Consider the following 18,723-nt stretch of genomic DNA (forward strand, 5'->3'; position numbering starts at 1 on the left):
TCCAAATGCTAGAAATCAAAGCATGATTTGTTTTGTTTGTCCAGAAAGTTAGCTGATTGCTAAGAAAATGATGGAAAAAATGTTAATGCAGATTAAACTATAAAATGTGTCATATACGTTTCTTTTTGAGAGTCAGTTCTTAAATATTTCTTAGCACACCCCTGGTTCATGTGCCTGATCTTTTTTCTGGAGGAAGCACCCAAGAGATCATCAAATAATAGCTCACATGTCAGTGTAAGGGGCAGCATTCTGCTTTAGAGTGAGAGCTAAGTGGAGGTCATTCTTAAGGCTTCTCTAACTCTCAGAGAGCTGACTACCTCTCATTAGCTGTACTTTCATGAATGCTAATATTTATCTCCCTAATTTAAAGCAAAGGTTCTTCATCTAGGGTCTGCTTGAATGAGGAGAAATTTTACATTTTTATTTCAATTTTTTCCTTTGTCATCCTATTTTTTTTTTTTACTCCATACATTTAAAATGTTACTCTGAGAAGGGGTCCAATAGATTTCCAAAGACAGAAAAAGGTCAAGAACCCTTGATCTAAGGATTTGATGTGTGGCTTTACCCAAGTAGATCACAGCTCAGCCCCCATTTTATGTAAGCCTCTCTCCCCTTCTCATTCCCAGTTGTGTGCTTCATTGATTCACCTCTAACTCTAGGACATATTATAATCAGTGTTTAATCAGAATAAATCACACTGAGTTACAGATGAGATACTGATCTGCATTGGTAGAGGGAATTTCTCACTAAGAGCTTCTATATGGAAAAAATATCCCAGTTCCCAGGCCACTTAACCCCCTCCCCCAACACACAAAAATCAAAGCAGAAGTATTAGTCAGCATATCACAGAGACATCACAGAGGGTGCATTACATTACATTAGATCCCTCCCAACTCCTTCCAAGAAACTTTTTCACAGGGCCAGTATCCTTCTTTCCCTCTCATCTTCCAGCCTGGAATTGTCCCAGAAATGTGGTTTATCAGTCAATCCAAGGCAGAAGCTTAGTAAAAGGGGGTTCCCTCTCCCCCAAGAGATAAATATGAAGTACTAGAAGTCAGATCTTCTATTGATGCAAATCAGGAAATTTAAGTACCCTGAGAATTGCTATTGCAGAGAAGTAGCATGGTTTGAGCAAATGGGCAGCGCCAGGCTCTCGTGACCATCCTGTATCTCCATCTTTGAACAAAGTCAGTTGGGCTTTCTCCAAGAGAAAGGTCACTGCAACTATCAGTGTCCTCTCCAAAGGAAATGGCCCAAGAAGTAATAGGGGCAGGGGAACACCATCAGATGGGTCCTTATCCTTTGCCTTCTTTTCTCTACCAAATCTCCTTGGAAAAACCTGCAAGCTTGTTATTCTTGATGTACAATTCTGTGCTGTCTAGACTGAGAAAGAAACTGAGGCCCACAGATGGAGTGATTAGACTCAGACTATATATTAGAAAATATTGAGGATGATTAGTAATAATAATAACTGACAAGGTATGTTTGTACATTGGGGCAGGTAGGTGGTAAAGTGAATGGAGAACCATGCTTAGAATCAGGAAGGCTTATCTATAGGAATTCAGATCCAGCCTCAGACACTTACTAGCTTTGTGACCCTTTGCCAAGAAAACTCTAAAATGGCTTCATGAAGAGTCCAACACAACTGAAATGACTCAACAAAATTATATACATTATCACATTTAATTCTCACAACCGTGTAAGACAATGCTATTATCTCCATTTTATAGATGACAAACTGAGATTCAAAAATGTAGTTATGTTTGAATCAGAATTTGAACCCAGGTCTTCCTGATTCCAAATCCAGGATGTCCATGTATCCATTATACCACATTACAGAAGCAGAATGAAAACCTAAGTCCTTTTGACTACAGATCTAAAATGTTTCTTTCTACACTTATGTTCCCTCTGTGAGTTTCATAGCATCAAAGAATTTCTTGGTTGGAAGGAACTTCAAAGTCCATGTTAACCAAGCTGGATTTGAACAAAACATGCCAGATCAATGATCAAGCAGCTTTTGCATGTGGGGCAGGATTTCTTTCCTGAGGCAATTCATTCCATTTTTGTTACTGTTTGTTATTCAGTCCTAGCCAATTCTTCATAATGCCACTTGGGATTTTCTGAGCAAAAATACTGGATTGCTTGCCATTTCCTTCTCCAGCCTACCTTACAGATGAGGAAATTGAGGAAAACAAGGTGAAGTGACTTGCTCAGGGTTACATAGCTAGTGTCTGAAGCCAGATTTGAACTTGTGATGTTGAGTTCATTGAGCCACCTAGCTGCCACATTTAAGTAGCTCTATTTGTAAGTTTTATATGTCTTTATATCTGTGTTAAATCTTCCTCTCTGTAGCTTCGACCCATTACTCCATTTTTGTCTTCTGAGGCCAAGTAGAACAAGCCTTTTTTACAAAACAGCCTTTCAAATATCTGAAGATAGTTACAATGTCAATTATCCTGACTCAGGCCAGTCATACTACCTCTCCTCCAGCCATCACCTTCCCACCAGTAAACTGGACTCTATTCATGTATCCCTAAGTTCAAGCAGTTTGGTCTTACCTTTATCTTTCTGGGGTCTAGGTCCCATGCCAGTGAGGAGACCTCTCCCATTTCTCACTTCCCCTTTAAGTATTATCTTTCTGGATTAGGCTATAAGTAACAAGAGCAGAGACCATCTTGCTTATGTTTTATTGCTTAGTCATTTAGTTGTGTCCAAATCTTTGTGACCCCATTTAGGGTTTTCTTAGCAAAGATCCTGGTATCATGTGGCATTTCCTTCTCCAGCTCATTTTACAGATGAAGAAACTGAGGCTTAACAGGGTTAAGTGGTTTACCCAGAATCACATAGCTAGTAAGGTGAGGCTGAATTTGAACTTAGGTCCTTCTCATTCTGTGCCTGGTGCTCTATCCACTGAGTCACCTAGCTGCCCCAACTTGCTGGTATATACATACATACATACATATATGTATATGTATATGTATATATATATATATATATATATGTCCAGTGTCTGACAAAGAGAGTGATGCATTGTAAGCACTTGATAAATGTTTAATCTATCTATTTCTCCTCCAAGTCTTCTCTAATCTAAACATCCCTAATTTCAATTGACCCTCTTCTAAATGTTCTCTCTTTTTTATTTTATTTAGTTTTAATTTAATTTAACTAAGAACAAACTGGATTTTCTCTAAAAAAAAATCACACCCCAAACTAAGCCCAAGGCTCCAAATGTCATCTGACCATGTGAGGGGACAATTAGATGAGTCCCTATCATGGTCACTAAGCTTTTTGTATGCTCTCTAAGAACATTATTTTTCGTAGCTGCCATATATAACTCCTGGCCTTAAATTTGAATTCATAGCATCTCCATATCCTTTATAGATGAATTGTTGTCTAGCCAGGCCTCCTCCTCCACATCTTATATTCAGACTTGGTTTTGTACCCAAATGTAAGACTCTTTCATAAAGATGTAAAGACACTTAACTCTTTTGAACTTTTCTTCCTTTTTTTTTTTTTGAGAGGTATCTGGGTGGCCCAGTGCGTATGATGCCAAGTCTGAAGGATGCTTTGAAGACTCATCATCCTATGCTCAAATTTGGCCTTGCATACTTACTAGCTGTGTTGCTCTGGGCAAGTCACTTTGCCCTAATTGCCTCAGTTTCTTTATCTGTAAAGTGAGCTGGAGAAAAAAAAAAATCTCTGCAAACTATTCTAGTATCTATGTCAAGAAAACCCTGAATGGGGTCATAGAGTTGGGCATGACTGAAAAGACACAATTAGATTTTATCTTTTTAGATTCAGGCTAATAAGCTAGCTTGTCAAGATTGTGTTTGATTCAATATGATAGCAATTCTAATTACCAGCAAGTTTGTTGAAGATAATCTATGACATTATCTAAGTCACTGATAAAAGGGGTTTACAGCACCAAACTAAGGATAGATCCTTATCTAGATCAATCCTAAAAGAGGGTCTTTTACAACTTAGAGTTGTTATCAAACCATTAATGACTATTCTTTGGTTTGAGCCATTCTTTCCACAATGATAGTACTTGAGACTTTTCCCATTGCTTATCTGGTACCTAAGCTGACTCATAGTTACTCAACCAAAAGGAAAAAAAAAGGAAATGAGGTTAATCTAGTATGACCAGTTCTTGATTTGTTTTCCTTTCTGGGTGTTCACTAACATATCTCTCCAATAGGGAATTTTAGAATTTTGCCAGGTATCACAGCCAAGATCACTGGTCTACAAAGTCTGTTTCCTTTTTTGAACTCTGGGATATCATCATTCTACTTCTCCAGCCCATTCATGGCTCCTGTTTTCTGCAATCTTTCAAAGATTATTAAAGGGCTTCAGTGATCCTATGTGCTCATTCTTTAGCATCTTGGGATATCATTCATTTGGGTTTAGTCACTTGAACTTCAGTAATGGTAGCTCTGATCTCTTACTATTTCCTCTATTTTTCTTGGGCTTCAAACCCTCCCAACCCAGTTAGGTATTATTATTATTTTTTATCTTTTCTCATTCAAGGAGTATTCTCAACAGAGAAAAGAAGAAAAATGGGCTTTGGATAATTCTGTGTTCTAACCATTATCAGTTATCATTGTCTTATCCACTCCAACCAGCAATGTATCCTCATTTTGATCTTGTTCTTTTTCCTAATATAACTTTAAAAAAATTCCTTTTCTGGGTATCCTTCCCTTGTGGTCCTGGTCAACCTTCAACTTACTCTACAACAACTATGGGGCTAAATGGGAGAGGATACATTGGTATTTATGACCCTGGTGCTCAATCCAAGGCTTGACACATAAAACCTTGTTGATTAATTCATTGAAGAAAGAATCATAGAAACATAGGATTTAAGTAGCAGAGTCTTGTAACTATGTGATAGTTTCTTCATTTTTGAAAGCAAAAAAATGAAAGTAAGAAAAGTTAGGTTACTACTTAGTGATGAGAAGAAAATTGCATTGATGCTGGCAGATTAAAGGGGATTGAACGTTTTAGATGAGAAGCTGTGGATACTATCATGTGAGTTGGAGGAGTACTTGTAGGGCAGAGATTAGTCAGTATGTAATAACACAATGGGCATCTAGGATAGCAGGCTGGTGTCTTTTGCCTTTTTATCCTAGATGTTCATAGGTATTTGCCTTTCATAATTATTCAGCAAAGGACAGCCAGGTGGCACAGTGGATAGAGCTGGAGTCGAGAAGACTCACCTTCCCGAGTTCAAATCTGGTCTCAGACACTTAATAGCCATGTGACTCTAGGCAAGACACATAACCCTGCATGCCTCAGTTTCCTCATCTGTAAAATGAGGCAGAAAATGAAATCATAAATCTCTTTAGGATCTTTGCCAAGAAAACTCTAAATGGGGTCATGAAGAGTCAGACATGACTGAATAACAAAAAGAAAAGACGTTACTAAACCCATAAACACAGCAGGTAGGAGTGCAGTGAAACCAAGCAGTGAAGCCATGACTTCATCTTCAGCCTCCCAAACCGCTTAATCTGAATTGCACCAACTGAGCTTGCTCCTGGTTGGGTTTGGGGTAATCCGATATCTTCAGTCATTCATTCCCTACCTTCGGGGTGAGATAGAGTCTGAGAAAGCATTTAGTACAGCAATTCTAATAGTCACCAGCATTTAGATAATGCTTTCAGTTTTGCAAAGTACTGTATTATTATCCCTATCTACTGCGCCACCTAGCTGCCTAGATTGGGATAGCGCACTGAGTCTTTAGTTAGTTTTAGTGACAAAAATAAAAGCCAAGAACAGCTCACCTTTACATAAGCATTACCATTTACCAAACACTTTATGCCCAACAACCCGGAGAGATAAGCAGAATATTTTCTTTCATGTTTAAAAATATTTTTGATTGGTATTGTTTGTTTTTCATCACTTTTCTCTTCTATCCTCCTTCCCAAAAGGTCATCCTTTATAACAAAGATTTTTTTTTTTTAAAGTGGAAGAGAATATCTGCAAAATCAGTTAAGCTATCAGAAAACCTTCATACTGAATATTCCATATCCATAGACTCACCACCTTTCTAAAGCAATTGGAGGATATTTTCGTCTCTTTTCTTTGGGGGTCAAATTTGTTCTTTGTATTTCTCAACATTTATTTTGTATTGTCTTGTAGTTTTTTTTATTATTATTCCCATTGTTTAGCTTTTCCTTAAATGACCAGAATCAACCTTGATTCAAATTAATTGCTACCATAAAAATGGCACATAGAGAGCCTGTCTTTTCCTTACACTTCCTTAAGGCATAGACATAGCAGTATAATTTCTGAATCAAAGCATATGGATATTTTTGACACTTTATTTCTATAATCCCAAATTACTCTCCAGAATAGATCTACTAATTCAGATCTTCACCAACAATACATCTAGTGTGCCTATCTTTCTATAGCTCCTCCTGCTTTGATTATTTCTATCTTTTGACAATTTGGATTGAAGTAAATTTCAGGCTTGTTTTGATTTGTATTCTCTTGTTAGTAAGTTAGCATGTTTTCTCATATAGTTGTTAAATCATTTGCATTTCTTTTGAGAACTGTTTGTTTTTTAAATTATTTATTTTTTATTACAAATTTTACAAAACTAAATGATACAAGCATTTTTATATCCAAAGAAAAAGAAGATAATACACAAATGAAATCTTAAATCCCCTGTATATTTAGCTTACTTTTCTTCATATCTACATAATTAATCCTATCTACTAGTATCTCAACCTCTCCCCATCCTCCCTGCATCACAAAAGATATTGTCTAGGCAGCCAACATGTACATTATAAATTGTCATATTCCACCTTTCTGTTCCCTTTCTGAAGAGAACATTCAATTTATTCTTCTAGGATTAATTCTGTAGCTATGCATATGGGAAAATTGACTGTTAATATCCTTTGATTTCTTCTGTATTTGATATTTTGGTTTTACATATTTTTAGTTGTCTACATATCTTTGATGCCAATTTTTTTCAGAGCTATGATATAAAATATATTTTTCCCACATAAAGAATTCTCTTCAGTACATTTATTTTGTTTGTGCAGAAGCTTTCCAATTCCATGTAATACAAATTATATTTTCTCTTTATAATTGTCTTTATTTCTTATTTGTTTAAGAATTCATTTTCTGGGGGCAGCTGGGTGCTCAGTGGATTGAGAGCCAGGCCTAGAGATGGGAGGTTCTAGGTTCAAAATCGGCCTCAGACACTTCCCAGCTGTGTGACCCTGGGCAAGTCACTTGACCCCCATTGCCTAGCCTTACTGTTATGGGGTTCAAATGTGCACCCTTGGGGTTCGGGAAAGGATACCTTTTGCAAGAATGCAAGACTCCAAAACTTAGTTTAAAAACAAAAAGAGAATTTTATTAATTTAGAGAGTAATGTTAAGAATGGCCAGGAGGATAGCAAGGTGGGACAGCAAGATGGGGAGTAGTTCCTGGGAGGACAGCATGAATGGAAAGGCTGTCCTCCGGACATCAGTTCTGGGAATTTTATACTTTTTACAAAGGAGAGTATTCCTCCCTCAGGCATTTGGTGGGGTGAGGTGGTCACCAGACTGGGGTCTGTCTGGAGGCATAAAGATTCATCTCTTTGTCCATCTTAAATCTAGAGGACCATCAAAGAGGATAAACATCTCAGGACCCTGGAGGGGGGGATCATTGGGTGTTTCTAGGTTCAGAGTCAGGAGGATTCAAGGGAGGGAGGGAGTTTCCCTGATAATAGTAAGCCTGGGTTTCTGGAGGTACAGTGTCCATGTCATTACCACTCTTCTGCCTTGGAGCCAATACATAGTATTGACTCCAAGACAGAAGGTGAGGGTTTAAAAAAAAAAAAGAATTCATTTTCTATGAGACAAACATTATTACTATTCTACAACTGGGAAACAGGTTCAAAGGAAAGGATCTGCCCAAGGTCACACAGCAAGTTAGCAAAAGACCTGGAACTTGAACCCAAATATTTTGACTCTGGTCACATCTTTTCATAATTATACAGCAATCGATGCTGATTCCTAATAAAATGGATTCTCTTTTCTTAAAACACAAATCAGGAGACTAAATATAGAAGAAGGGATGACTGACATTGATGTATAAAATAACAGAATCATAAACATAATGGTAATGATAATTGCTATTTATATAATGCCAGACAGATGACACATTATTAATCTTGAAAGAAGGGGCTTATTTAAAGCCTTCACTTTTTCCCCTACATGTTTAACAAACTGATCATTTATGGCTCAATTTGCTGATCAGTGTCTTTTGAATTGCTTTGCATTTTAATTATGACTTAGGCTCAAGATAATCAATTTCAAATTTTAAAAGTGATTTTCTTGGCATCATTGTTAGGAAAAGGAATAAAATTATATCTAACACAAGAGATACAGTATGTCGCATGGTGCTGCCCTATATGTGTGCCCTCCTTTCTTTCCTCCTCCCCCTCTTCCCAAGTGTTATTCAAGATGAGTGTAAGTTGCAGAAGGATCAATGGGTTTGGGATCAAGTCTTACTGACCATTGTTTGGGCTTCTGACTTCCTTATATGTAAAATGAAGGGAGTGGACTAGATGATCTATAAGGTTTAATCTAAATATTGTGATTTATAAAAACAAGAAGTCTGGGATCAGACAGGATTACAGTGCTATTATGTTCATTGTTTTTGTTTTAAACTCAGGAAGCTGAACTAATCCGAAATATTCAGGAACTTCTGAAAAGGACTATAATGCAAGCCATCAATCAGATAAAGTAAGACACCTTCTTTCTAACATTCTTGTGTTGCTGACCAGACCTGTAGAATCAGCCTTGGTTCTCTTTATTGGCCTTTCCTCAAAATAAAGACCAGATATATTTCATGGATGAATCATCAAAGGGATTTTGCTAGAGCCAGTTGGTACCAGCTCCAAAAGCCAGTTGTTAAATTTTCAGTGCAAGCCTTTACACAAATCATGGTTTGATTTATTGTTTGGCTGATTATCTACATTTAAGGAAGCAATGGAGAAAATGTTTAAAATTCACATTAATGTAAAAGAGTATTGTGCATATATTTGGGGGACAGGGAGCTGATTGTTGATCATCTATAAGCACACCAGTGGATGGATGTAAAGAATAATCCCTTGACTTTTTTGATGATTTAGAGAATATCCATAGGAAATTCAGAGTTGGAGTGATTACAGTGCCAGACTAACTAAAAGGCATGGATGTCTTAGTGCTTTGCCACAATCCTCCATTGGTTAGTAGTCATAGAACCTTGGAGTTTCATATCATCCAAAATTTCACAATGACCTTGTCTGAGGGCCTGGGTTCAAATCCTGACTGTTTCTTATTACCATTAGGAAAGTGATTTATCTTCTCTAGGCTTATCTCCATATTTATAAAATGGGGTGTTTTGTTTGACTCGATGCTTTCTTAAGGTGTGTTCCAAGTATAAATTTGAGACTCCTATTAGGCAAAAAAAAAAAGTTATTTTCATTTTACAGATGAAAAAACTACAGCTTAGAGAAAAAGGAAGGTCCCAAGAATAATTTCAAATCCTTTCATCATGCTTTTCTCCCAAGTGGTCAGTATCCCCTGTGCATGACAAAAATCACTTTTATATATAATTATACTTATATTTATGTAAATGACATTGGGACATTGTACATTTGATTATAATATACTCGTCTGTATGTAAGTACTTACATTGCATACACATTTGCTTGGAGATCAAAGCAATCCAGATAGGTCCAGCAAGAGTATTCTTTTCATTTCTTGGTTGATACTGACACCTGGTGGATAGGATGAGACTTCCCTCTGAAATGATGAGTTTCCATGACCAGTCTTTTCAGAGAATCCCAAAGATCTCAAAGCTGGAAGGGGTCCCCAGAGACCATCTAGTCCAACTTCTTAATCCTTAGAATAACAACAAAAAGGATACATTCGGGTAAAGTCAAAGCCCAATTCCACAAATTACAAGAAGACACTTTTGAAATTTCATTGTCCTTTCTGTCCAGGGAGGTATGTTTTCTGAGGACTAGAGGGTAGAAGCCAGATGCCAGATGATGGGCTACTTCAGACCCTGGTTTCCTATCATCATTGAACCACAAGATATCTTAGGCTGATAAACTAACACTGATGGGCTCTCTTTTGCCTGATAGTCACAGGATAACAAAACAACAGACCTACAAGGGATCTGTGAGTTGCTTATTTTATTAATTTAATTTTTTTAATTAATTTAATTAGTTTGTTTCTTACATTAAAAAAAATTAACTCACTCCATCCCTCTTTTCCCTATTAGAGAAGGCATCATTTGACCAAAAAATGTAAAACTAAAACGTCTTACTTATTTTTATTGATCAAACAAGGGACCTGTGAAATAGAGCATAGAATGTCTGAACTGGAAGGTCTTTTAGAGAACATCTTGTCTAAATTCATGATTTTTAAAATGTAGATATTGAAGACCAGACAGAAAAAGGAAGTACTGAAGTAACTCAAGTACTTAAAATGATAGCTAGTCCTTTCCAGACTCAGATCTTGAACCAAGACCTAAGATCAACATTCAAAGTTCAGCATTCCCTCCACCACACTATTTCTCTTCCCTCACAGCAATTGGGGATGGGAATCTTTGGGGCTTTCAGCCTTTTCCACTGAATTTTCCATTCAGCTGCTGTGTGATAATTTTAAATTTTGGTGCGTTTGAATTTCATTCCAACAATGTTTCTTCTCCTTTCCTTTTAGGCTGAACAGAGAACAAAAGGAAATCTGTGAATTAGACTGGTCAGATAAGGTAGAGACCTACAACATCGATGAGATGTGTGGACGCTACAACAACCGAAGCACCAACATTCAGTTCCATGCTCATTCAACCAAGTTTGAAGAAAGGTCAGTACTTTCCTGCTTATGTGGCACCTCATCTTCTGGACTAGCCTCAGGGTCTTCATTTTTTGTGAATGCTAATATATCAGGCACAATGGTTTGAGTTGGAGAAAGGGGAAAAATAAGCTGGGTGGTTACATTTCCTTTTCCAGGCCATTAGAGTGGAAAAGTACCTAGTATAACCTATCATTCAGTTCCATTTAGCTCTGGAATGGATTCTTAAGCTTATGTTTGAATGAGAGCATGCCCAATATTCTGGAAATTTACATTAACATTGGTTTTGAATGGAATAATTAATTCATATGGAATATGGAATATGATGAGTGAGTATGCATCCATTTTCCAACCTCATTAGTCCTCATCTTCCATTTAGTCAAGGATTCATCACCTCTCATTGCATTTTTTAAATACCTCTTAGCTGGCTTCCATGCTTTGGTTCCCTCCTCATTCTCAAATTTGTCCCATGATCAGATTATTCTTCCTAAATCCCAGATTATATCACGATACTCCCCATAAGACACACACTCAAAAATCTTGAATGAATGCAAAGAAACATTTATAAAGCACTTTGTGTCTAAGCCCTCAAGTCTGGGTTCAAGATTCTTAATCTTCTGGCCCTAAGCATACCTTCCCAGCCTTATCACACACCACTTCCTTGTACTTCTAGCCAAACTAGTTCTTTGTCCATGGTTCATGCCACATACTTTCCTCCCCCAAGTGCCCTTGCTCCTATTTTCTTCTCTGCTTGGAATACTTTCCCCTTCACATGTCAATCTATCAAAAATCAATCTTTCTTTCAAGGTCCAATTGAGGTGCTGCCTCCTCTAGAAAGTTTTTCCAGATTTCCTCAGCCAAAATACCCGCTCCTAATGGTGAATTCCTTGGCCATTTCTTTGAAGTAACCTCTCCTTTAGCATTTTTTACTTCTGTTTTATGCTGTAGCTAAATTCAATAATCTTTTTTTTTTTTAAACCCTTACCTTCCGTCTTGGAGTCAATACTGTGTATTGGCTCCAAGGCAGAAGAGTGGTAAGGGCTAGGCAATGGGGGTCAAGTGACTTGCCCAGGGTCACACAGCTGGGAAGTGGCTGAGGCCAGATTTGAACCTAGGACCTCCCATCAATAATCTTTTATTAAGGGCTCACAACAGGTATGGCACCTGTTATGTATTGAGGATATAAAAGATAGACAAAAACCAAAAGATCTCCTGCCTTCAAAGAGCTTAAAATTCTTAGAATTCTATTTAACTCCTTCAAATCATACTCTATTGTTCTGAGCTTAGAGTTCTACTGTATTCCAGTTATGCTGATCTGTGCCTCAGTGCATATTAGACTTCATGAACTCACTGAGGGCAGAGATCTCATCTCTTCATCTTTGTATTCCACCTCCCCTTCTTTATCCCTAACTCTCAAATGTCAAGCACCTGAGTCTTTGTAAATTAGATGTCCATGAGTATCTACTGAATGTGGACATGTGGGATAGATGAATAGAGTTTCACCTCAGGGACTTAAAAGAAGTCTTGCAAAAGGGAAATTTCCACATGTTATAGACCACCATCATCGTCACTGCTTATTTCCATGGAGCTCAAAGATTTGCAAATTTATTTCTTCTCAAGAACTTTGGTAGCTAAGGACTGCAAAGATTATTTACAAATGAAGAAACTGAGGTTCTTAGAGATGAAGAGATTTGCCAAGGTAGCTAGGTGACAGTGGCTAGAGTTCTAGAGCTAGAGTCAGGAAGACTCATCTTCCTGATTTCAAATCAGGCTTCAAACACTTACTAGGCTGTGTGACCCTGGGCAAATCACTTAACTCTCTTTCCCTAAGTTTCCTCACTGTAAAATGAGCTGGAGAAGGAAATGGTAAACCACTCCACTATCTTTTCCAAGAAAATCCCCAAATGGTGTCAGAAGGACCATTCCCCCCACTTTTACGCCCCTCAAAAATAGAGACTATTTGGATATTTCTATCTCTATGTCCTTGAAAAGTAACTAAAAATATGAACGTTTGTTGAATTGAATTCAAAGCCTTTTATAGCCTGGCTCCTTCTTACCATTCCAATCTTCTTTTATCTTCTTCCCTGCCACATATTCTTCTATCCAGTAACACTAGCCTCCTAACACAAGACACTATATTTCCCAACTCTCTGGGCATTTCATTCCCAATTCCTGGAATGCTTTCTTCCTCACCTGGGCCTCCTGATTTCCCTTCAAGTCCAATCTAAAATCCTGTCTTCAGAAGCTTTTTCCTAGTCTTCCTTAGCTTAGTGCCTTCCCATTGTGAATATCCAGGGTACATCTGACTTGTGCATAGTTGTTTGCATGTTTTCTCCCCTCTTTAGATTAAGTTCCTTAAAAACAGGAACTATTTTCTCCCTTCCTTTGTTTTCCCCAATGTTTAGCACTGGATATGGCATATAGGAGGTGTTTAATAAATGCTAATTGACTTAATGATTGACTATAAAGGAGAGAAATTAGGTTATTGGCCTTGGTTCTCCAGCTAGTCTAGAACTCAGGTTTCCTTGTGTCACTCTAAAGTCGCTGCTACTTTGGATAAAACGTCCCTGTAACTTTTGTCCTAGGATGAAATCCCATGATTCACTGATGATATTCTCTTATTTTCTCAAAAAGTCTCAGAGAATCTCAGAGGATCTACTTCCCCACCACTCTGCCACTCTGTTGTGTATTCTACTCCTTTTGAGTTGGCATATTGTGTAGTTTCTTTCAATGATCAACAGGTGGCAACCACCCCTTTCAAATGGACTGTTTGCTTCAATCCCCTCAGTTTATCCCAGAGGATGATCTATGTCCAAATGCTTCTAAATCACACCAGAGTCCTTGGAGCAAGTGAAGAAATAGCTCATATATGGTGTAATTTTTTCTTTCTTCCTAGATGTGTATTACTACAGATGACAAAAGTTCAAGGGATGATAGTGAATCCAGAAGAGTGACTTTGGGGGAGAATGAAATAAGGAGGGGGTGCAATTCATAGAAAGGCCATTCATTCTAATCCCCTTGTTTTAGTCATGGGGAACTGGGGTTAGGTGACTTGCTTGCTTAAAGACATACATCCAATACATGTCTGTAGTTAGAGTCAAACTACCTCCAGCTAGGGTCTAGCTTTCTCTTCAATATTCACCAAACTGAAAGGGGTTCCAAAAAAGTGTCCAAGACTGACTTCTGTCTGCCTCTCAAGGTCTGGAGCAAATAGGGCAGAGAAAAATATGAAATGAGTATGCTATATTTCTTCAGGTATTATATAAAACAGGGGTTCTTATCTGGAGTCTTTGATCTTGAGCTTTGCACTTGAATGGGGATGAGGGAATTACATTTTTATTTTCACTAAAATTTTAACTGAAATTTATTATTTGCTTTGAAAATATAAAATATTATTCTGAGGAGATATCTATATGTTTTACCCCCAAAGAGTTAAGACAAAAGGGTTAGGAACCTCCAGTAGAGAAATAAGATATGTTTTTACATCTGCCTCTGAAAAAATTAAATTGGACCTAGCTGGGGAATAGCCATAGACAATATTGTGTGAAAGGGGATAGGGACTGGGGGTTCATGGTTAGGAGCTACCCCAAAGCAGAGGACTGGTTGGGTTTATGGAAGGAATCTAATTCATTCTAATTCAGGACACTTTATTTTTCTTTGGAGAACCCACTGTGATGGGAGCTTATGATGGTAGTACCATCATAGTAGATATGATGGTAGGTGCTCTTCCCCCACAAAGTGTAGTTTCTATACCTGATTTCAAGGTTCTTAGAAATCAAAATGAAGGAACCCAAGGCAGTAACTCTGAGCCTAGTCATGGTCAAGATGCTGGGGCCAGAGGTTAGCTTCTGGCGCTGGGAATCACTTCTAGTAGCCAAACCCATCCAGGGCTATAGAAAGGAAAAGTAAATATTCTTCCTGGAAACCATTTCTCCCCTCTGCTATTTGAGCACTGTGGGACCATTCAGAGGCCTAATCTGTATTGCCTTTATGTACTTTAGGCAGACACCAGAATCCTCTCTGGGTAGATTGTAGCTATGAACTGGGTTTTTTTTTTTCCCCTTGTTTTAATCAAAGGTTTTTTAGGGACTTCAGTAAGGAACTTAAAACCTCTCTTGGCTCTCTTTAGCCCCTAGACAGTTAGAGAAGCTCAGTGCCCTATACAATCCAGACTATCCAAAATATGATCAATTTGGAACTGGAAAAACCATGAACAACTCAACTCCCTGACTTTACAGGAGAAGAAACTGAAGCTCAGAGAAGTCAAACTATTTACCCCAGATTATACAGGTAGAAATGAGCAGAGACAGAATATAAACACAGAGTTCTCTGACACTAAGGAAATGTTCTTTCCTCTAGATACTTCCTCAAGGCGAAGAAGTTGGGACCTTTCCCCAGCTAGATTACTCTTTATAAAGTCTAGTAGCCCAGCCTTGCATGTCAAAGCTTCTTCCCCACAGCTTACCAATACTTGAACATCCAAGAGGTCAACTGAATTCTCCTCTAAATAACATCAAGGTAGAAAATGAATAAAGGAGAAATGATTCCAGTAATTAGACACAGAAGGATTTCTTGGAGGAGGTGAACCTTGTAAAAAGTCCACTTGGGATGTTAAATTGTCCCTTTAGGAAAGGATCAGTAAGTTCATTCTGGTTAACCCTGACAACCAATCCTGGGAGATGAAGAAGCATAGTTGATAGAGTACCAGGCATAGAGTCAAGAAAATTCATCATTTGTGACCAAATCTGGTCTCAGACATTGGACAAGTCACTTAACCTGCTTACCACAGTTTTTTTTATCTGTAAAATGAACTAGAAAAGGAAATGGCACACTGCTCCACTATCTTTACCAACAAAATTCCAAATGGGGTCACAAAGAGTAGGACATGACTGAATGACTGAACACCATGACCAACCAGTGATCTTTCTTTTCTCCAGATTCCTACTTTATTTCTTTGTGCTATATAGTCAGTTAATCAATTAGCATTTATTAAACATTTCAATTAACATTTATTAAACATTTACTATATGTCAGTCTCTGTGCTAAATGCTAGGGACAGTTGCCCCCCAATAAAAGGCAAAATATAGTCCCTGATTCCAAGTAAGCTTATGGATTAACTGAAGAGACAACATGTAAACAATTATGATCAAACTATATATAGGATAAATTGGAAATAAACATAGAGGGAAGGCACTATCATAAAGGGGGGTTAGAAGAAGTTGCTTATGGGATTTAGGATTTTAGATGAGACATGAAGGAAGCCAGGGAATTTAAGGGGGAGAAAGAAATGAATTTTAGAGTTGGCTCATAGCCTATGAAAATGTTCCAAGACTAGAGATGGAATGTTGTTTGTGAAGAACAGAAAGGAGACCAGTGTCATAGAACCAGAAATTGCCTGAGGGGAGTGTAAGGTGTAAGACACTGGAGAGGTAGGAATGGGGCAAGTTGAGAAGGGTTTTGAATTCCAGAGAATTTTCTGTATGAACTGGAGGCAATGAGAAGTCATTGGAATTTATTGAATTGGGATCCAGATGTGTATGACATGGTCATGTTTAGGCAGATCAATTTCAAAGCTGAGTAGATGGCCTGGAATAGAGAGAGACTTAAGTGTGAAGACCTCCATCATCTCATTTGACACTACCTAGGATGTCTGGGCTTATTTCTTGTTCCCATCCCCATTCCCCACCCCCAATCAGTTTTTTTTTTATTATTTGTTTTTTTAGTTACATTAGTAGAAACATTTTTGATCATTTTCTCCCTCCCCTCTCCAGACCCAGTATCTGTGGTATCACAGTTTATGGTTTTATTTTGGGATTATGGTTTTATATGACTATTCTCTTGCAACAATAACCAATATTGAAGAATGTTTTGCCTGATAATAAATGCATAACCTAGATCAAATTGTATACCACCTCCAAGAGGTGGGGAAGGAAGGGAGAGAGATGATTCCAGTAGTTAGGCATGGAAGGATTTCTTGGAGGAGGTGAACCTTCAAAAAGTCCACCTGGGATGCTAAATCGGCCTTATAGGAAAAGATCAATAAGTTCATTCTGGTAAACCCTAACAATTTGGATCATATAATTTCAGAAACTGTATGTTGAAAATTATTACAAGTAAATGGGAAAACAAAATGTCTTTGAATAAAAAAATAATATTCCATTGCAACCATATACTACAACTTGTTCATCCATTCCTCAAGTGATAGACAACTCCTCAGTTTCCAATTCTTTGCCACTATAAAAAAAAAGCCGACTTCTGGGTAAGCATGGTTGCAGAATAGATGCGGCTTACTTCCTCTCCTCAGACCCAATGACAAAGACGACCTCAAAAGACCCTCCCAAAATAAAAAACAACCATCCTCATAAGAATGGAAAGACCCCACAACAAGGCGAAGCTCTGAAGGTAGGTGGAATTCCGGCATCTCCACAATATAAGGGAACAAAAAGCTGATCCACCCTCTCCTCCCCCACCAAACAGCCGGAGCCAGAGTTAAAGTCAGCACTGGCAAGAATCAACAAGTGAGGGAGGGGCACCCCAGGACAGGACTGAACAACGGGCAGCCCCTGGTCTGGGGACCTGAATAAGATAAAGTCCTTCTCCTGAAAGTACTCACATCCAAAACCCCAGCAGGCATGCTAGGGGACCACTGATCTCGGGCGCTCAGAACTAGCATGCTATAATCACTGAGGGCACGAAGGGATCCCCTGATGTGAGCAAGGGGCACCTACAGGTCTTGGGAGTTAGCTAAGACTATCAAAGACTTTCATCTGAGAACACTAACTCCCACAATCCCAGCAGGCAGGGGAGGGCAGTCCCTAAGCCTCCCCAGGAAGACAGCACAGCTGCAGAGAACCTAGAATTAGCCTGAGACTAAAGCCTTGGCCATTAGACCCTTATACAGAGAGCAAGTACTACTCATTCAGATTTCTGACTGGAAAGGGGAGGAAGGAAAAAAAAAGAAACAAAACACAGAGATGGCAAACTGTACCCAAGAACCCCAAAACCCCAACACCAAGAAAAGCAAGAAGAAGGGGGTGACTTTGGATACATTTTATGGAGGGAAAAAAAAACCAGAGGAAATAGCAGAAGAGGAAATGCAAACAAATGCTCCAAAACCTTTCAAAAGAAATGGAAATTGTCCACAAACTCTTCAAGAATTTAAATTGGAAATTAACAAAAAGATGGAAGTCTTCTGACAGGAAAAATGGGGAATAATGCAAAAGGATCTCAGCAATCTGAAGCACGAAAAAATGCAAATGCAGAAACAGCTTGAAGCCTCAAATACCAGGATAGACCAAACTGAAAAGGAAAACCAGGCTTTAAAGGTCAGAATCAGGCAACTGGAAGACAATGATCTTGCAAAAGAACAAGAATTAATAAAGCAAAGCCAAAAGACTAAGAAATTAGAAGATAACATAAAATATCTCACTGAAAAGGTGACAGACCTAGAAAATAGAGGAAGGAGAGACAATCGGAGAATCATTGGCCTACCAGAAAAGACAGAAATAAATAGTAATCTCAACATCATAATACAAGATATCATCAAAGAAAACTGCTCAGAGATTCCAGAACAAGGGGGCAATACAGGCATTGAAAGAGTTCACAGAACACCCTCTACACTATATCCCCAAAAGACAACTCCCAGGAATGTAACTGCCAAATTCCAAAGCTTTCAAGGAAAAGAAAAAAATCTTACAAGAAGCCAGAAAAAAGACAATTTATATGTAAAGGAATGCCAATCAGGGTCACACAAGACCTTGCAATTTCCAATCTGAATGATCGTAAGGCATGGAACATGATTTTCAGAAAGGCAAGAGAGCTGGGTCTTCAACCAAGAATCAGCTATCCAACAAAACTGACTATATACTTTCAGGGTAAAGTATGG

At 38.2% G+C, this 18,723-nt stretch overlaps 1 protein-coding gene across 1 annotated transcript in view; it reads left to right on the plus strand.

The window, feature by feature from the left end:
- Positions 1–18,723, plus strand: part of TEKT4 (tektin 4) — a 54,361-nt gene that overhangs the window by 14,160 nt on the left and 21,478 nt on the right. Inside the window, exons 2-3 of the mRNA XM_001373833.4 lie at positions 8,668–8,738; positions 10,707–10,850. Coding sequence (XP_001373870.1) covers positions 8,668–8,738; positions 10,707–10,850 — 215 coding nt within the window. The remainder of the gene's footprint in view (positions 1–8,667; positions 8,739–10,706; positions 10,851–18,723) is intronic.

Source organism: Monodelphis domestica, chromosome 7 (genome assembly GCF_027887165.1).
Source record: "Monodelphis domestica isolate mMonDom1 chromosome 7, mMonDom1.pri, whole genome shotgun sequence".
Classification (NCBI taxonomy): Eukaryota; Metazoa; Chordata; class Mammalia; order Didelphimorphia; family Didelphidae; genus Monodelphis; species Monodelphis domestica.